Source organism: Prionailurus viverrinus, chromosome A2 (assembly GCF_022837055.1).
Source record: "Prionailurus viverrinus isolate Anna chromosome A2, UM_Priviv_1.0, whole genome shotgun sequence".
NCBI lineage: Eukaryota > Metazoa > Chordata > Mammalia > Carnivora > Felidae > Prionailurus > Prionailurus viverrinus.
This window is the reverse complement of record NC_062562.1, coordinates 69,435,728-69,456,474: the sequence shown is the minus strand read 5'-3', so window position 1 is coordinate 69,456,474 and position 20,747 is coordinate 69,435,728. Positions and strand designations below refer to the sequence as shown.

The 20,747-nt window shown below is 47.6% G+C and overlaps 1 protein-coding gene across 3 annotated transcripts in view; it reads right to left on the bottom strand.

The window, feature by feature from the left end:
- The window catches only part of EGFR (epidermal growth factor receptor), a 211,213-nt gene that overhangs the window by 19,436 nt on the left and 171,030 nt on the right, over window positions 1-20,747 (bottom strand). For 2 of the 3 annotated variants that reach the window (XM_047850320.1, XM_047850322.1), the window contains 5 exons: window positions 19,157-19,195; window positions 16,054-16,195; window positions 15,059-15,181; window positions 14,290-14,388; window positions 7,323-7,508 (listed from right to left, as the gene is read on the bottom strand). In XM_047850320.1, coding sequence (XP_047706276.1) covers window positions 7,323-7,508; window positions 14,290-14,388; window positions 15,059-15,181; window positions 16,054-16,195; window positions 19,157-19,195 — 589 coding nt within the window. The remainder of the gene's footprint in view (window positions 1-7,322; window positions 7,509-14,289; window positions 14,389-15,058; window positions 15,182-16,053; window positions 16,196-19,156; window positions 19,196-20,747) is intronic. The other variant, XM_047850321.1, reaches the window with a different exon arrangement.

The window sequence follows — 20,747 nt, the reverse complement described above, 5'->3', positions numbered from 1 at the left end:
GGGGAGTCCATTGACCCCTGACTTCGTGAGTACGGAAATGGCACAAAGTAGGAAGTAGAGAGGTTGGCAGATGGTTTTGGCAGAGTAAACTCAACAGTATGTTTCACCTACCACTGAGCCCCTACCCAGAAGAGGTAGAAAGTGTCAGAATTTCCAATCCCAGACAGGGCTCGTTTGGCACCAACATCCTACTGTGAGGGGACAGGAGACCAGCCAGGCTCACTGGTCTGTGGGTTCTGCCCTGAGCCATGACAGCAAGTGCAAGAGTACGGAAAATGAAAACCACGATGAGATATCACCTCACACCTGTCAGAATGGCTAAAATTAACAACTCAGGCAACAACAGATGTTGGCGAGGATGCAGAGAAAGAAGAACCCCTTTGCACTGTTGGTAGGAATGCAAACTGGTGTAACCACTGTGGAAAATAGAACAGAAATTCCTCAAAAAATTAAAAATGGAACTAGTCTACAACTCAGCAGTTGCACTACTAGGTATTTATCCAAAGACTACAAAAATGCTGATTTGAAGGAGCACACGCACCCCGATGTTTATAGCAGCACTATCAACAACAGCCAAAGTATGGAAAGAGCCCAAACATCCAACATCTGATGAATGGATAAAGAAGATGTGGTTTATATATACAATGGAGTTTTACTCGGACATCAAAAGGAGTGAAATCTTGCCATTTGCAACAATGTGGATGGAACTAGAGTGTATTATGCTAAGCGAAATAAGTCAGACAAATATCATATGATTTCACTCATGTGTGAAATTTAAGAAACAAAACAGATGAACATAGGGGAAGGGAAGGAAAAATAAAAACAGAGAAGGAGGCAGGCCATAAAAGACTCTTAACTATAGAGAACAAACTGAGGGTTGCTGGAAGGGAGGTCGGTGGGGGATGGGCTAAATGGATGATGGGCGTTAAGGAGGGCACCTGTTAAGGATGAGTACTGGGTGTTATATGTAAGTGATGAATCACTGGGTTCTACTCCTGAAACTTTATGTTAACTAACTTCACTTTAAATAAATATATTTAAAAAAAAAAGAGAAAAATAAAAAACAGTATGGACTTGGGAGACTGGCTGCCTGGGGCCCAATCCTGATTTTGCTACTTACTAGCTCAAGACTTCGGCAAGTGACTTACACATGCCTGTGCCTCAGTTTCCCCATATGTAAACTGGGCTCCTCAGATGGTTAAATAAGTTAATCCATGTAGAACACTCAGGATGGTGCCCAGTGAAAGCCCTTCATCATCTCCCCCGAACTGCCAAATCCACCCACACTTCTCCCTCCCTTTTGCTGTGAGCTTGAATTAGGCCGCGACTCCTCCACTTTCCCAAAAAGTCTGATCGTGAATAAATTCCCGAGAGGCGTCCTTTGCTTTCTTCATCCGAAGCTGTCTTCTTGGCCCTGCCGGGGCCTCCCCTCCTCCTCTCTAGCTCCGCACCCTGCCTTCCCTTCCCGCAGCAGCCCAGCTCTCAGAGCCCTGAGCTGCTCTGCATTCCTGACACTGTGGGATGGCCACCTCTCACTGTGTGCTCACTGCCAACAGGCGGGTCAGGCCTCTCACTCACGTCTCCAGCACAGAACTCTCGAGTCTAAGGCACAGGCTGGTGTGCCCATCCCCTGCCCATCCCCCTCCCCCCCTGTCCCCTCCCCACTGTCCTCACAGCACCTGGTGCCTGGCTGACAGACTGAGCCCACCTTGCCGGACCCCTTGTGTTCTTCATAGCAGCCTGCGGGAGTCTGTCCTCCGTGCACCCAGCTCTCCTGCTCTGACCATTCACTCCCTGCAACACTGCTAGCTGTGTGGCTCCGGTTCCCTCACTGGCTTATAAACTGGGGAGATAAGAAATTTCATCTTATTTATACATCTATTTCACACGATTCCTAATACTGGCACATACACACCCAAGAAATGATGAAATGGAATATCTAAACGTTGGTATTTTGATGCTTTGATATTTTAATAGCACAGTAACTTTTGGCTTTTTAATGACTTCCTGCAAAGCGATCATTTAGGTTGATTAAATGCAACTGTAACCTTTTGTGGAACATTCGAGAATAAGTAAAAAATAATCCAAATAACTGAAATGTCTGGTAACTGGATCTACTGTTTGGCTCTGTTGCTGATCTGTCTTGTTGCCTAGGTGTTTACGGAGGAGGGTGCTTTGCAGGGGAATCAGCTCCTGGAAGTCGTCCTTTCTGAGGACGGAGCAGAGGTCAGTGGTGAATCAGCACCCTTGGGCTGCACCTTGAACCTCACCTTGATGAATCCTGACCTGGAGTGTAGAGGGAGCTGACCTGAGTGGGAAGGCCAGAGCCCAGGCGGGACCAGGAGCCTGTGCATCTGAAGTTCCAGAGAATGGAGTGTCTCTTTGCCACGACACCCTGGTTAGACTAACAGACTGTAGTTCTTTTCCTAGTTCTTCAGCCAGCATGATTTTCATTCTCTCACACCCCTGCTCATCTATTATGACCACAGTAGAGTTTGTCAACGTGGGTTTCATGACGGGGCACCCAGAACCGAACATACGTGGCCTGGAATGTTCCGGCTACATCAGGGTAGAACGAGCACTTCTTTCTCCTCACCTGGACCTGATAACCTGCGAATGGCTCTGCCCATCTTGTCTCCTCCCCCTTTTAGCGGCTCCCAGGCAGTGACGGTTCTGACAAATGTGTGGCCCATGAAAACACCTGGGGCTTCTTCAAATAAACTTACACCACACCAAGTAATCTCGTGTACTTCCAAAATGAAAGCTTTGAACTAACTTTTTAAGTTTGTCCTTATTAAACTGTATCTCACAGCCTGACCTAAGCATGGTTTGGTGCCCATTGAGCTGTGGTCAGAGAATGGCCCTGCAGTCCATGTCTTCCCGAGAGCCTCTGCCGCCTCCTGCCTTCTGTCTTCAAACCCCACTGGGGCCTGATCCCGAGGATCCTTGATGTATGCCAATTCCCTGAAAACTCAACTCCGTGAGATCTTAATCAGGGTTAGGTGATGAGAAAGTTCTTTCGTCCCAAAGGTTTGGGAAAATGACGGATTAAGCACAGTCTGGAGAGCTTGCTTTCCTGCAGGACTTTGCAATAATGTGCGGGACAACGGATACTCTGAGGGGTATTTTCCAAGAGATGGATGATAGGATAATAGGATCTTTCAGATTAGAACATACTATAACATTATTGTGCCATCTGATATATTTTCGGACTTACTAGCTGCCTTATGTAGCCAGAAAGAGTGGATACACTTTCTGAAGCAGCTAAGTCCCAGCAAGTGGGAGCTACCCGGCCTCATGAGCCAGGAGCTTAGGAAACAAAGATCTTTCTGACTGGGGGCAGGTGGCGGTCCTGAGACCGGAGAATAGAATCCATTTTCACCGTGTATGGTGAGGGGCTGTGGCTCTCTTCTGCTCTCCCAGTCCCATCCTGACCGAGTCCCTTCCTCCTTCTCTTTTCTTTTCCTTTTGCCCAGGTGATATAATTTGTCCTCTCAGCAGTTCAGCCAGGAAAATAAACTTGCCTAACAGTGGGCAGCTCTCCATCAATATTGAGAAAACTTCCCAAGAGAGTCCATGCCTTTGTAAATCAATGCAGGACTTTTATAAGTCAATGCATCCCACTTTAAAAATGCCACGAGTTTAGTTTCTGGTCAGCCACTAAGTGTTTCTGGGTGGTTTCAAAAACAGCATTTCATACTTAGATAAAAAGTCACTAACCCAAGAGCAAATTTCTCTCTTCACAACTGAGGAAACCATTATTTTCCTTTCCCTCCGGGACAGGCACTCCATCACTACAGCTATTCAAATAGAGTGGGAAAAGATTTCTCTTCTGAATTAGAGAGCAAATCTATCCCAGACCGCTAACAGCCACCACCTGGAAGAACATCAATGTGAAGTAGAGCTAAACAAAGTACAATAGACAGAATAGTGGATTTCAATTAACGGGCTGAAATTGTGAGTAACGTTATACGGAGAACGATCTTGCAGAACTCTCAGGCCCTGGAAACTCAACTCGGGGACTCTGGTAACTCCTATGACAGGGCCCAGGCAAAGCTGAATTCCTCCTTGCTGTGGCTACCAGCATATTTATGTTTGTGTGGTTTTTTTTTCCATTTTGGTCGGAGAAGCTGGTGTTTAGGGTAAAATACACTTCCAACTTTGTAGACACCAGGGGTCAGGCAGATTGAAACGTAAGGTTGCAAAGGAGAGAGAGGAAAAAAAAAAAACAACCTCACGACTGCGAGAAGATCCGGAAACAGGAGATGCTCTACTAAATGAAAGCGGATGTACAACTGGAGGAAGACAGCATTTCAGCTTAGATTTCACTTGTTGATGCAACAAAACTTAGCCAAAAATACGGGGCAAGAAACGGAGAGAGGGAGCATTTAGTGAGCACCACATGCATGCGGGAACCATGATAGATGCGTCACAGAGGCTAAATGGGGTTGTCCTCGCCACCCGGGAGGACCGATGGCAGAATCTCGTTTACAGCCAAAGAGACTAGGCACAAAAAGACAAGCAACTTGCCGGAGGTCACATGGCTAATAAATGCCACCACTGAGATTTGAATCTACACTCTGCTGACTCGTAAACACAGTTCTGTATTGGACAAAACTTGCTGAGGCTATGTGCCCCATCGCAAGAAATGTCACTTTCGTGGAGCTGGTGGTTGCCATGAGATAATTAGAGAAGAAATGCTCAGTCTCTTGGCACCCTCTGGTGAAGTGGGCCTCATGAATCTGGGAGGAGAAGCCAGCCGTGGATATACAGAGATCTGGACGCTCTGCCCCGGGTAGCGATGCGGCCAGGACACCCACTCTTCCAGGGCTCACCTTCCAGATGGGGCAGGTGGGCACACACTCGAGTGAACAAGTACATAAGCCACATCTTCCCAGGTAGCAAGATGTGCTTAAAAGAAAATAAAGCAAATAAAGCAAGGTACGGAGGGCCATACTCCCAGTTTGTTGCCTTAGATAATCGAGGAAGAAAGCTAAGTGAGAATTTCTGGGTTCAGGAGTCAGTGTATGAGCAGACCTCTAGGAATAATTCTATATTCAGTAAAACCTACTTGGGGCTAACCACCTCTTCCCCCAGATCAGCCACTGCTCCGGACTGAATAGGGTCCCTGAGTTTCATGCTGACCAGGAGCCTCAGAAAGTGACCTGGTTTGTTTGGATACAGGGTGTTGGAGATGTAACCAGGTAAAGGTCTCGGATGAAATCACCCTGGATTTAGGGGTGACAGGTGTCTTTTAAGAGAATGGAAAAGGCAATTTTGACTGAGACATAGAGAAGGAGGCTATGTGAAGACTCAGGCAGAGGTTGGAGGGACACAGCCAGGAGCCTGGGGATGTCTAGAGCTACCAAAAAAGGAAAGGCAAGGACAGATTCTTCCCTAGAGCCTTCAGACAGGGCATGGCCCAGCTGGCACCTTGATTTTGGACTGCTGGGCTGCAGAGTCATGACAGGGTGAGTTACCATTGTGGTAAGCCACCAGTCTGTGACAATTTGTGGCAGCCTCAGGAAACTAAACCAGTCACAGAAATAATGAGCATTTTCATGAAACCACAGCATCGGAGGCATGGCTCCCCACACTTCCAGGGCTGTTCTCTAATAACACGAATAACCCCTCTGCTCTGTGGCCAGGGTATGGCTGGGAGAATGACAGGAACACCAGGCGACTAGAGATGGTGAGAGGAGGAGAGCCCCCCCCCCACTTCCCAGGGTGCTGGGAGCCTCCGGCAGCTGTAGATGGCACCGGAATAAACAAACAGCAACGTGCTGCTCTCTGGTCATCCTGGGAGGTGGCCTCCCACTTGGCCAACGTGGCCCAGAACCCTAGATTCAGGAAAGGAGCCTGCGTTCCCTTGGTGCCGGTGCTCTCAGCAAGAGTCTGTCCTGTGGTATTATGGGCATCCACTGGCTGGCCAGTGCCCCAGACATGTTTTATTTGTCCTATCAGTCACCTCGCACACCTGCTAGGAATTAAGATCAGAACACTGCCAAGTAATTCCACAGGACTGACTACCACCACGACGAGGGGTGATGTGAGCAGGCAGGAACCAAACAACATGTGGTGGAAGACAGGCTTTCTGACTCTGTGGCCCCAGCACACCCCTCCACACCCTGCCGCACTGGGGAGACAGACAATGTCAATGACATACATGCTCAGAAAGGGGCCTGCCCACAAACTCCCCAAATTCAACCCAGTAAAACACTGCCAGGAAAAAACAGAATTTGGCCAGTTGGGTTGCAAATAACTGATGCAGTGCTGGGATCAAGAGAGAGAGGTCTGAGGGGAGCCTGGTCCACTCCATCGGTTCAGTAACCGACTTCGGCTTGGGTCATGATCTCGCGGTTTGTGAGTTCGAGACCCGCAACGAGCTCACTGCTGTCGGCCTGTCAGCACAGAGCGCGCTTCAGATCCTCTGTCCCCTTCTCTCTGCCCCTCCCCACCTTGCACTCTCTCAAAAATAAATAAACATTAAAAAAAAGGGGGGGGGGAGTTTTGAGATTAAAGTACAAGTCCTTTGGAGGCCAGATGGGTAGTTAAATACCCAGCACATGGCTCTGCTTCTGTCCTCAGCACACAGGTAGGGCCACCTGGCCACTGTCAGAGTTATCTGCCCTCCCTCGCTCTGGATCAGGCCTGTTAACAGAGGAGGGGTGGGCACATGAGGAGTCCCAGTGAAGCAGCAGAAGCACCTGTTCACCTGCTAGGTCTCGCACCCAGCACCTGCCCTTGTCGTCACAGCCACACTGCCATCTGAGTCCCAGTCTCGGCCTCAGCCTCCCTGCTTGCCTTGTTATCAAGTCCCGACTGGGCAGAAGCCACATCTTGACCGTAATAGTCAACACAAAGGACGCCAGAGAAATAAGAGCATTGGCCATCAAATCATACTAACACCTAATAAAGAGAAAATTGTTTAAATGTAGTCATATCATTAGATTTTCAACGTGCAGTGGGACAGGCACTGATTTGATGCCAAAGGCAATCAATTCAACTGAAACCAAAATAAAGGAGAGCGTATGTTGTGTGTCTGGGTACACAAGCACACTCACGCGTGTACCCTCGCGGCAAACTTAGTTGTCCCAGGATGGAGAACCCAATTGTCGATTTTCCAGCTGTCTTTATTTTTTTCCCCTTGCTGTTTTTCTTCGGGGCTCCCACGAATGACCGCATCCTCCCAGGCCATGAGGGACAGGCACCGCGAGCTAAGGCAGCTGCACCTCCTGTTTAGTGGGCATCTCTGCCCTACTTTCGGAGCCAGGCCCTGCTCTGTGCACAACCCCTCTGGGTGGGCTTCCACGTCGACTTACCTTTGCAATCTGCACACACCAGTTGAGCAGGTACTGGGAGCCAATGTTGTCCTTGTGCTCTCGGACATAGTCCAGGAGGCAGCCAAAGGGCATGAGCTGTGTGATGAGCTGGACCGTGGATGTCAGGCAGATGCCCAGGAGGCGGCACACATGGGGATTGTCCACACTGGCCATCACGTAAGCTTCCTGCATGAAGGAGAGGAGAGGAAAGCATTAGAAAGGTCCCCCTATGGTGGCTGACGGGAGAGGCAGGCAGAGCCCTTTCTGGGTAAAAAGAAGCAAAGCGCAAATGTGATTTTGAGTTCCAAAATGTGTACTTGTGGAGGACGGGGCAGCCCATGAAAGATTCAGTGCAACGGACATTTACACTCATGCGAGGTCTACTGCATACATATTAGGCTGTGAAAGGACCCGTGAGTGGAAGACGGGACCCTGAGAGTGTGAAGCAAGGCTTTCCGTCTACAGAGAGACCCACGCAGCATTTGGCAACAGCACACTGATTGAAAACGGAACCCGCTGACGTCTCTGTTCTTAAGACCTCTGTCCGAAGGCCAAAGCTGCTGCACCCTGAAATGTTGTCAGGGCTGCAGAAATCCGTGTCTGGGCCCCTACGCCTTGGTAATGCCTTTCTCGCTTAATGGAGACACGCGTGCAGAGGTATGATGGTGAAAGTTCCCAGCAGAGGTCACACAAGCCTGCAAGTGGCCCCGGAGAGAGACCTCACTTCTCAACAAGGCCAAGTCTCAGCGGGCAATGGTCCACTGCACCACCATGGTCCTGGGAGTGGAGCCAGAGAGGCCCTTCTGGGTGGCTTTGAACCAGACAGAGGGCATTATGTTACAGTGACTGCAGACTCTGTTGGCTGCCCGGGATTCATTTGTTTTTTGTTGATGTTGTTGTTGTTTTCAGTTTTTATGTATTTTTGTGTGTGTGTGTGTGTGAGAGAGAGAGAGAGAGAGAGAGAGAGAGGAACGTGCGCGAACATGCGAGCATGTGGGGGAGGGGCAGAGAGAGACAGGGGGCAAGACTGAATCCAAAGCAGCCTCCACACCGTCAGCGCAGAGCCTGATGTGGGGCTCGAACCCACGAACTGTGAGATCATAACCTGAGCTGAAACTGAGAGCCAGACACTTAACCGACTGAGCCACCCAGGCGCCCCTGCCCAGGATTCATTTCTCAAGAGAGGGGGGTCGATGCTGCCTCCGTGCCTCAGTCTCAAGATGGGAAACTGCTGTTCTGCAAAGTGCCCCCTCCCTCATTTAACTGGCTGTCACGGCAGAGGCCTTTTGGGACACAGAACTGTGACTACAGACTTTATTTTAACCCTTCTATTCTTGGGTGCAAGAAGCAGGTTTTATTTCCAACTGCACACACAATGGGACCCTCTCTTCTGTCTCAGTACCCATAAATTCTGTCCTCCCTTCGAACACCTTTAATTCAGATGTGACAGGGACCATATGGCCTGCAACAGAGAGCTCAGAAGTTCTTTCATATATTCCCACCACTCCTGAGGGTGGAATGTGGACTTGGCCCCCAGGAGAAGGGGGATGCTTGGGTGAGAACATCACAGGAGCCAGGGGTGACAGAGGAGACCGAGGACACAGGTCGCTGGGCTGGGGGTGGAGGGCAATACACATACTCCCAAACTCAAACCTGATCACATCATGTTTCTTGCCTTCAGCCTTTCTCCGGCCTCACAGTTCCTGGGCAGCCCCAGGCCTTGAACGTCAGCCCCTCCTCCGGAACCCCCCACCCCCCCTCCTTCCCCTTCTTCCTGCTCTGGGCTCTCTCAACCTCCCTCAGGCCCTCGCCCACAAGAGGGCCTCTGCCTGGAATGTCTTTCCACCTCCTCTTTCCTTCTCTGACTCCTCCTCCGAGGGGCCTTCCCGACTCCCCAGTCTCAAACTCTCTTGGCATCTCGCAGTTTTTCCTTGGGGGAGCAGGCTCTTCACTGCCTGGGAACTTGCTGGAGATCCAAATTCCTGGGCCCCACCCAGGCCTACCCTACCGTGTGAGATGCTGGGAGGTGCGCCCAGCAATCTGTTTGAACAACCCCCCCAGGGGATTCTGAGTGCTCAGGAGCACTAATCATAATCTGCTCTTAAATACTTGTGTGATTCTGAAAATGTCCTCCCTCCCCATCAAGCTCTTTGAGGAAAGGACTACATTCTCAGCTCCCGTCATTTGCCTATTTAGCGCCATATTTTGTTGGCAAACGCTGTTCATTTGTCGCCTCAATATCCCCTGCATGTACCTGAGGCCTCAGCAAGTGGGGTTAATGCCTTGGTGCGAGGGTGGACATTTATTCCTCTTTTGTCCTTCCAGTGGTACCAAACACCTGTCTAGGCACGTAAGTGCCTCAAAACGGTCAGGACTGAACTACACTGAAATCATACAAAGGCAGAAATTCAAAGCAAATCAGAGACCGTGCCACTCCCATTAACAACAGCAACAAAAATTCCCTTAGCTTTTAACATTCGCTGCCAACGTCTGTGTGGATGCTTTCCTGCAGGCCTAGGCCCTCTCCTTGCAGGGAGAGCTGGGAGAGCTGGTATTTCTTCTGTATTATAAACATCGTATCACAACATTTAAGGGCAGGGTAGACATTTGACACTTATGCACATTCAAACATCGTTTAATCTTGGAGAAGGGCTGTTTATAAAACTTAGAACTGGAGGGTCCTGCAAGTCCCATTTCTTCTGAGGCAGTTACTTGCCTGAAAGGGAAACTGAGGCCCAGGGAGGCGAATGGAGACGCCTTGTGTCAGAGCTGGGCCCACAGAAGGGTCTCCTCACAAGGGAGGCACCCTCCACGAGCCCCCTCCTCACCCCACACGCTGCACCCTGTGGTCTCCTGTGATGCCTTGTTGAGCGCTCTGGTTAACAGGCTACCAGAAAGCTCGGAGACCTCGTGACACACACAGCACATATATAAATGTTTGCATTCTTTTTCCATTGCCTTCCCTAAACTTAAACTGGGAAGTCTATGGAAAAATTAAGAGGCCACGCGATTGCCAGAAAAGCACAAATCACGTCTCTCCCCCAAGTCTGGGAAACTGTACAACCATAACTCCAAAGAAGTCCTCTGGCCGTTCCTATTTTCTCAAGATCTGGTTGAGATTTGGAAACATGTTGTATTCATTTTCGAGGGGAGAAAAATCTGCAGAGCAGAGCAGTTTGAGCTGCCCATCTGTTGTGGGGCCGCGAGGAGCTGACCTGGACGGGGGGATCGGGGAATGGAGCACGGGGCGTGGGTGTCGGGCCACACAGAGCCTGGAGCCCTGCCAGGTCCCCGATCCTATTAAAATCCGATAGTGCAACAGAACTAGGTCATCGCTTCCGCCCCGCCCCCAAATACAATGGAGACGCTGTTTGGTCGTGTGTCCTGTTTGGTGTGCACAGAAGTTGAAGCGAGCTTTGTTCTGAGCTGTTTATCTTGGAATCTCAAAGGTGCACTGTGACTTGCAGAAAGAATGCGTGGTAGTCCACAACAGTGTCTGGACTGGACACGCCAGCCACGCGTACAGACCAGCAGGCAGAGCCCACGTTCAGTTCAGAGACCCCGAGGCTGAGTCACATGGCAGGGTGCCTCTGAGGCTTTGGGACCTTGAAAGTCTATTATTTTGTCCCGGTTGCCAAAATGATGTTTAATGCCTTCCTTTTCACTTTTCTCCTTCAGCTGTGAACTATTTTAGGTTAAGAATTGGGGCAAAGAGGGGCGCCTGGGTGGCTCAGTCGGTTGAGCATCCGACTTCGGCTCAGGTCATGATCTCATAGTTCGTGAGTTCGAGCCCCGTGTCGGGCTCTGTGCTGACAGCTCAGAGCCTGGAGCCTGCTTCAGATTCTGTGTCCCCCTCTCTCTCTGCCCCACCCCTGCTTGTGCTCTGTCTCTCTCTGTCTTTCAAAAATGAATAAACATTAAAAAAATTAAAAAAAACAAACAAAAAGAATTGGGGAAAAGAGGGCACCTGGGTGGCTCAGTTGGTTGAGCGTCCAACTTCATCTCAGGATCTCACAGTCCATGAGTTTGAGCTCCGTGTTGGGCTCTGTGCTGACAGCTTGGAGCCTGGAGCCTGCTTCAGATTCTGTGTCCCCCTCTCTCTCTGCCCCACCCCTGCTTGTGCTCTGTCTCTGTCTTTCAAAAATGAATAAACATTAAAAAAAAAAAAAAAAAAAAGAATTGGGGAAAAGAGGGCACCTGGGTGGCTCAGTCGGTTAAGCATCTGACTCTTGATTTCGGCTCAGGTCATGATCTCACGGTTCATGGGATTGAGCCCCGCATCAGGCCCTGTGCTGACAGCATGGAGCCTGCTTGGGATTCTCTCTCTCCCTCTCTCTCTCTCTGCCTCTCCCTTGCTGGCATGAACTCTCACAGCCTCTCGCTCTCTCTCAAAATATAAACATTAAAAAAAAAAAAGAATTGGGGAAAAGGATTCCACTACATTTTAAACTCCTTCAGGAAGGCATACACTGAACCTTAAGAATGAAAGGTAGGTGCCCCTACATTTTTGAAACTGTACCAGTTAACTAAGCCACCAGCAGCCGCTTAAACCAGAGGCTGCCTCGTGTATGTTCTGGATCTCAGTGCCTGATCTCAGTAGGGGAAGAAGGGTAGCCAGTATTGGGTGCGTGGGACCATTTACAAGTGAGTATGAGCACTTCAAAGGACACGTTCAGCCCCATCAGGCTGTCCTGTCACAGAACTGACTTGCCCTTGGCTCACTGTTGAAACTGGCCTTATAATCACTTCCCTTACTGGCTCCTTCTTTCCTTCAGGGGCTCTCCATCACCCAGGAATCACCCTGCCCTGATGGGATGGCCTGCGAATTCTGGGCAGACTGGGCTTCAGGAAAAGCAAATGACAAGTTCTCAAGTGTGTCACCCATGAACTGTGACAGCTGTGATGTCTGATATCAGAAAAGATAAGAGTCCAGTAGAAACAAGAATCAAAGGCAGGAACAAAATAATGGGGGGAAGGGGGGTAGAGAAAAGGAGTTGACACTGTGGTATGGTATACAAGGAAGTTAAGAGAGTAGATCCCAAGAGTTCTTAGGCAGGGAGCAACTTTTGTTTTTTTGCTTTTCTTATTGTATCTATATGAGGCAAAGACGCTAGTGAACCTTACTGCGGTATCACGTCACAGTATGTGCAAGTCAGGCCACCATGCTTTACGCCAATTATATCTCAGTAACCCTGGAGAAAAAAACGCAAAAAACAAAACAAAACAAACAAAACTTCCCCCAAAATGGAGGGAGAAGAGAGCAGGAGAGAAGCAGAGCAAGAGGTAAACAGAGGCTCGTGTTTTGTAAACTTTTCAGGGTTTACTTTATTGTCCACCCCTCCTCTACCCCACCACAGCAGATTTCCTCCAGTTTCACGGGACCTGGAGGTCCTTTTCAGTGAAAACGACTTCTCCCCCAAAGCACACCTATTGTCTTCAAAATCCCCCTTACTCTGGGTTGTGAACATTGCTGAAATTCACATTTCAGCATTGTTTTGTGAGATTTATTGGAATGCCCTGAATGAGTAAAACACGAATTAAGGAAGCAGACTCAGCAAAAAAGATTTTCTTTTCAACGCAATACGTGAGGGAGCTGGAGGTTCTAAGTCAAGAGCCTTCGCAAACATATTTCTTGCGGTTATGCCAATGAGAGTTGACGGTATATGTTAATTGGACTTCACGTTAATTTGTAAGCCATTGAAAATGAGAGGTAATTTTGCTCGATACGTATATCTTCAATGTGTGCGATTTGCTACTGCACTTTATTTATTAATACATCATCTCTCATTTAGGGTGTGCCAGAGTGGGAATCTCCTATTATAAAGGAGGGAAGTCAGCTGGGGGTAATTGAAGTGTATACAGTGTTATGCCACTGGGAAGCTCATTGTGTCTAAACACATTTTTTAAAAGGCCCATGTTTGCTTTGTTTGGTATATATCCTGTGGGTTAGATGTAAGTTGGGGGAGTATTACATTTGCCTCCTGTCCGTCCCCACCGTAGGATAACTGAATTCTCTAGATTTTTGAGGCAGTCGGTTTTCTTTTGCTTTGACTTTGTTCCCCTAACCTTCTGCTAAGCCTCTCCAGCTTCTCTTTCTCTGGCTCTGCCCTGGGACAGGAGCAAAAGTTTGCATCAACCCACAGCAAACAGAGGCCAATGGTGTTCACAAGGACACCCCAACGGGATTGTCCGCTGGATCCTCCTGGGCATCCCTTGAAGCGGGCTCAGCCACATTCCATGGTGGCCCCTCTTTCAGCCAACTGCTGTTTCAAGGGATGCAGTGCCCTCGCCGACTGGTGAGGATCCAGAGAAGATGACGAAAGTTCAGTGGTACCGAAAGTAAAGACGTGCAAACAATCTTGTGGCACATTTCAAAGTCTTGCCCCATAAACTAATGGAGAACACTGGAAATAACATTTAAGCTATTTGGGGGAAAGTACCAAAGAGGGGCAACACTTTACAGAGCTTCTAGAGAGCATCCATACTATAATCCCAGGCACCTTTAAAAAAGCCACTTCAAAGATAACTTGGTAGAGCAACATGGACACTTGCTTCAGGGGCAGAAATAACGATAGGCTGGAATCCTGTGCCAATCGCGTGAACGTGAGCAAGCTTCTTTATGCCTGCAAAGCATACTGAGTGTTAACCCCTGCACCACAGACTCATGGGGAGAGTTCCTCATGTGCAAAGCAACTAGTCCTGAGCCTGGCCCTTGGTGGACAGCCAGCGATTGTGAGTTTCTATCCTTTTGGGAGACATAGCAGAATGGAGGACCCAAGTCTTCTCTATCGGAGAAGCCGTGAGAGGGAATTATACCAACTACAGCCTGAAGGGAAAAAAAGACATGAAAGTGAACATTTAGAATGTGGTGATGGAGAAAGTCTAAAACAGGGCAGTGTATGGCTTCTAAAATGTGGCTTCTGATGTCCACGCCTGTGGATAACTAGGAAACAAAGGAGAAACTCACATCAAGGATTTCCTTGTTGGCTTTTGGAGATGTGGCTTCTCGTAACTCCTTGATGGCCACGGGAATTTTAACCTTCTCACCTTCTGGGATCCAGAGTCCCTGTGAGGAGGAGGGAGAGAAGACATTAACTGGCGACTGTCACACTATGCAATATGCTGACTCACAAGATGCACGGACTTTACCAGTGACACCATCCAAAAGGGTGAGGGACCTTGAGCACAGCTCTGTGCTCCAAGGTCACCAGTGCTAGGAGCCATGATATCTCAGCAGCTCTTTGGCTGTATCGTGTTCCATGAATCAGAGCAGTTAGATTACAAAAAACCCTAAGCTTGTGCGAGTTATAAAACCAGTGTGGATCATTTTGTCCAGAATTCTGAGATACTGGCTCTGGGTCTAATGGAAATCAGACTTGATATAACAGGATCCAGGAAAAATAAATTAAGAGCTGTTTTGACCTGGGCATTATTTGGATGCTGTCATGCAGTGAGAGGCAGTCCCCCTTCAGACTCCATCCCTGCCACTCACCCCTTTACAAAGTCAGTGCTGTCCTCCATGATAACTTTGTTGCCTGTGTACAGGTCTCACAGGACCACTTATACGTCACCAGTATAAAAGATTCCCTCTCGACAACTTGGGGAAAACATCGGAATTTCCCAAACCCTGAGCTACATATAGAGTAGACAAGCTTGATAGACAGTAGACAGCCCAGGACTTTGAATATGCCCACCAACCTGCATCCCCAGAAGTCTCAGTGCCCTGGTGGCCTCACCTTGTACACTGTGCCAAATGCTCCAGAGCCCAGCACCTTGATTTTTTTGAATTCTGTTTCCTTTAAGATCCTCAAGAGAGCTTGGTTGGGAGCTTCTCCGCTGGGCGTAAGAGGCTCAACAAGCTGTGAGAGACAAGGAAGGAGGGTCGCGGCCTCAATGCTCAGGCCCACATGGGAGGAGGTGTGAGCCAGGCCCAGACACAGCCATGTGTGGATGGGCATCAGCACCAAGAACCCGCCATGCTCACTCGGAAGGAGGAATGCGCACCTTCTCTTTAGGTCTTCAGAAAAGATATGTTGGGACAGGGACTCCCTGATACAGGTGTCCTTGCACAGAAGATCTCCATTTCAACAAATGCAATTTCGATTTCTGTTTCCAGCCAATAAGCCGGACTGAGAGAATTCTGGTGAGGGAAGTTTTGATATGGTTGGTCATTTTGGTAGCCTGTCGGGCCTCCTAACGCACACAAGTGCCATTGTGCTATGAGCTGCTACGGGTCCCTCCTCCCAGGGACTCTGGCTTCTGACACACTGCCGGACACAAAGAGGCCGGCCGAAGACCCACCAGTAGAGTGAGTCACAAACAGAGCTCAAAATGGAACAGCACTATTGTAGACAATGGGATTTGCCAAAGTAACATCTCAACATGTGCCTTCACAGGAATCACCAGACAACCTGTTTGCAAGCCCTTCTCCTGTGCATGTACCTGAATGCTGTATGTTAAACAGGACTCCTATGGCTTTTGTATCTGTGTCGTGAGACTTATAATAGGAACATTGGCATCTCACTCCAGAGAGGTACCAAAACGTCATTAATTGTTTATACCTGGACATTCAGAGATTCTTTCTGGTTTTTCCATCGTAAGCAATAAGGCATAATAATACAGTTACATATTTAAAATAGTTGGCAACACTTGGCAGGAGAGCCTTCGTTCCTGTCTGGGGTGCTGGGGAGAGGGGCACTGGTGGGCGTGCAGGGCCTGGGCACCTACTCACCTCTCTTTCCTGCAGCAGTCTGCGAAGTGTGCGCTTGCGGACGATGTGGCGTCGGCGCAGAAAGAGGCCCACCCCAAGGGCCACCACCACCACCAAGAGGAGGCCCCCAACAATCCCAGTGGCGATGGATGGGATCTTGGGCCTGGAATAAGAGGGAGACGTGGAAAAGTGAGGTTTGGTGACAGACTCTATTACATTGGCATTGTATGTATTTCCTGCATATTTTGGTACATTGACATCATTTAACATCATCTCAGAAAATAGATACCATGTGGCTTCTACAGAGAGGAAAGAAAGCAAAGAGTTTCTAGGGTAGTGTTTCCACCTTCTTGAGCATAAGAGGCTTTGCCCCCAGGGTTTTTGTTTTTTTTTTTTGCATTTTTTAAATTGACCTATCATCTGTACATCTCCATATGACTCCTTTTCTTTTCTTTTTTCCTTTTTTCTTTTCTTTTTTCTTTTCTTTTCTTTCCCTTATTTTCCTTTCCTTTTCTTTTTTCCTTCCTTCCTTCCTTCCTTCCTTCCTTCCTTCCTTCCTTCCTGTCATCTATCTATCTTTCTATCTACCTATCTATCTATTGAGAGAGAACATGCACACACACACATGGGGCAGGGGCAGAAGGGGAGGGAAAGAGAGAATCCCAAGCAGGCTCCACACCTAGATGGGCTTGATCCATGAGATCATGCATGACCTGAACCAAAATCAAGAGTTGGACGCTTAACCAACTAAGCCACCTGGTGCCCCGACAATTATATTTTAATCTTTTAAGAAACCACATAATTCAAAAAGTAACTCAGACTTCAGTAATTCTTTTTATATGAATTCTAATGTATCCCCAGAGTATCTCCATACATACGAAGCCTAGAACATCACATCACATGTATTAAGACATGCATTGTCTACTGGTTTGCCTAGGTGAAGGGACTCTTTCCATAATGTTGAGATTCTTCAAAGTGTTCTTGGCTTTCAAGATGGGATGACAGCCATGTGGAATGCTTTATGAATAAGCTTGGGGGAGGTTATCATGTGATAGGATTTCAACATAAAAAAGATCATTGTCATAAATGAGTGATGTCACCATGCAACATCAAACCACTCTGCCACATTCTTCTTCCCACAAAGGTGGTGCTTGATTCAGGGACAGCAAAAACCCAAAACTCAGGTTCTAGAGCTCACTGAGGAAACAATCATCTGAATTTGTGGGTTCTGAATTTAGAATCTTCAAATTCCATAAATATAATCTGTATTTATAGATTCTAGAAATACTATAATACAATCTTCAAGTCCTATAAATATAATCTGTATCAATTTAATATAAAATAATTTAATTTTACATACTAAAATTCTATAAAAATCATCTTAAAATTATTGTTCTCAAGTATCTATTCTATTTGAATTTCTGGCAAACTTCGTATTTTTAGGAAGAAATGTTAAGGAACATCAAAGATTAATTAGTATCATTAGCACATAAGTATCCCAAGATCCTTATAAATTGCTTGTAAGTGGGGCAAAGGTACTTCATGACAATGATATTTACAACACTTTCTTCTCAGTGAGTGAAAAAGTCATCTCCTGCAGTATCCCATCTCCCCAGTGAATGCCCTTTGGATTAATGAGTTTTTATTATATTGAAAAGAACACCAGAAAGATATAAAGAATAATTGGTTACAGACTATCTGTTCCATGGGGAGCTGTAGTAAGGGTGAGTGAATAAAAAAGGAAGAAAAACATAAAAAGAGTAAATATCATAAAGAATGGCCATTGGCTAGTTTCCAGGTGGGGCTTTGACGGAAAACCTCATTACAAAGGTACCGAGTGTAGCATGAAGATAGGACAAATTTTGCTGACGTCCCTGTAGGCTCAGCAAAGAGGAAGCGAGAGACTGCCTTACTTGTCTTTAAGGTTTCACTTGAGAGTAGGGTTAATTCTGGGGCAGAAGAGTCAGCTGACAGGGAGGGCAGGTTATTGAAGGGATTTTGTAGACATGATGAGAAATGGAAGAGATGGAGGTTTGGTTAGTGTTGGGGACATCAGGAATGACAAAGAGGAGCCTTGTACATCATTCTGATTCCTCACTAGACGGTGTTGGTCAATAACACCACTCTGTCCTGAGGAGTCTGAACAGCCATTCCCGATTCTGCCTTTCCTAGTGCAGCATTTCAAGCAATGATAGCAAATGAATCAGAACTGAAATGCTAGTGGAAGTCATTGTTTAGAAAAGGGGAGAAAGTCCCCCCAAGCTGGAGCTGTCATCACACAGGAAGGTTTGTGATACGGTCAAATGGATCATCAAGCAGGAAAAGAAGAGAAGCTAGAAGGAGGCTCTAGCAGAACTGGTGTGACCAAGAAGTCATAAATAGACTCCACATAAAGAGGAGCACTGTGTACCAAGTACGAGCTGGGCGTGGAACTGGCCCCAGGGCTCACATCCTGCATCCCTCCCACCGAAGCACACGACAAAGTAGGCACGGGAGAGGTGGGTGCAACCAGCAGGATGGTCTCTGCCAGGGATGCTGTGCCAGCCCAGAGAAGAAATAAGAACTGTGAAGGTAGGGGCACCTGGGTGGCTCAGTCGGTGAAGCGTCTGACTCTTGATTTCGGCTCAGGTAACGGTCTCACAGTTCATGGGACTGAGCCCCACCTCGGGCTCTGCGCTGACAGTGCGAAGCCTGCTTGGGATTTAATCTGTCTCCCTCTCTCTCTCTCTCTGACCCTCCCCTGCGAGTGCTCTCTGTCAACATAAAAAAAATAAACTTAAAAAAAATATCTGTAAAAGGGGCGTCTGGGTGGCTCAGTCGGTTGAGCAGACCTCTGACTTGGGCTTAGGTCACGATCTCGCGTTTGTGGGTTCGAGCCCCACGTTGGGCTCAGAACCTGGAACCTGCTTTGGATTCTGTGTCTCGCCCTCTCTCTGCCCCTCCCCTGCTCGTGCTCTGTCTCTCTCTGTGTCTCAAAAAATAAGGTAAAACATTTTTAAAAATCTGTAAAAAAAAGAACCTGTGAAGGCAGAGGGGAATCAGAAATGCAGGAAAGCATTATCTGTGCAGATAGAGTGTTTGGTCATTTCTGAGAAGGTCCACTAGACTCAAGTAGAACACTTACCCATCTGTTGCACAGCCTTCAAGACCTGGCCCAGAACAGCTGTGGGTATTGAGGGAGAAATACACATTTTGATCATAAGTCAATGTGCTTTAAATTACTCTCAAATCATTAAAATCACCATGAATCTCAATTTGGGGGGCAGCAGTTAATTATTTATTTTGCATTTATTCATTCATTCATTCACTCGGCATGTATTTTTGAATGTTGCACTCTGTGACACGGATTGTTCTAGCATTTAGCAGAGTGGACATTTTCTGGCCTCTGTTACTGAAATGCGTTCATGCGTACTTTATGATATAGGTATATCTGTCTCTGGCTCTAGGATGTCAGTACAGGCAGGGGAGGAGAGGCGGCCAAGACTAGAGCCATACTGATTAAGGGGTAGGAGGAGAGGAACCGATGTGTGAGGATGAGTCTCAGGGGCAGGGCAACGGCAGTGATGACTTCAGACCCTGGAATCCAGGGGCAGTACGGGAGCTGGTTTCCTCTCCTCCCACAGGACTGAAACGTCTTACATACAGCAGAGTCGGCATTGGTCTTAAATGACTCTTGAGAAGCTGGGTCGCCGTTCTAGTGAGGGAGGCCACCGTCCCTTATTTTGATTACAGAATGATATAAAAAGGCAGAATACATTGGCTTTGAAGTAGGGCAACATTTGCCAAGACAAACATCAGTAGGAAAACAGAATATTCCAATTAAATGCAAAAGACAACTCATGCTGTTGCACATGGATGGACCTAGAGAGAATTATGCTGACTGAAACAAGTCAGACGGAAGAAGACAAATCCTGTAAGATTTCATCTATATAATGGAGCCTAAAAAAAATAAAACAAACGAACAAACAAACAACAGCAACAGACTCATAAATACAGAGAACAAACCGGTGGTTGCCACAGAGAAACAGGGGGGATGACTAAAATGGGTGAAGGGGTTAAGGGGTATGAGCTTCTAGTTATAAAATAAATAAGACATGGGTATGAGAAGTGCAGAACAGAAAATATAGTCCATAATGTAATAATTTTGTCTGGGGACAGATGGTGACTATACATATTGTGGGGAGCACTGCGTAATGTATAGAATTGTCAAATTGTTATGTTGTACACCTGAAACGAATAGAACATTGTGTGTAAGCTCTATATCAATTTAAAAAAGGAGATGGGGGACACTACCATTTCATGGCCTGGGGAAGGATGAAGGACTACATTTCAAGTATGTGACCAGGCCAGAGGTGCCTGTCAAACACCCCATTTCCTACCTCAGTCAAGGGCTGGGATTTGTACACTCCTCCCGGAGGGTAGGGTCTGTTTCCTCCCCCATTTTCAAGCTGTCCTGCTCCTTTCTCCCCAGTGCCTTTGGGCCTTCCTTCCTACATCACACACACACACACACACACACACACACACACACACACACACACACAGGCTTTTTCAGGAAGTGGATGCATGGGAGGCCTCCCTATTTCACACTCTATTATCTCCTAGGGAAACCAAAACTCAAAGACAAAAGGCATCACTAATGAGTGACCACTGATAAACTCCCCGCTCACTAGCTTTTTCTCCCCCACAATGCCCCGCAGTCTCCAAGAGGGAAT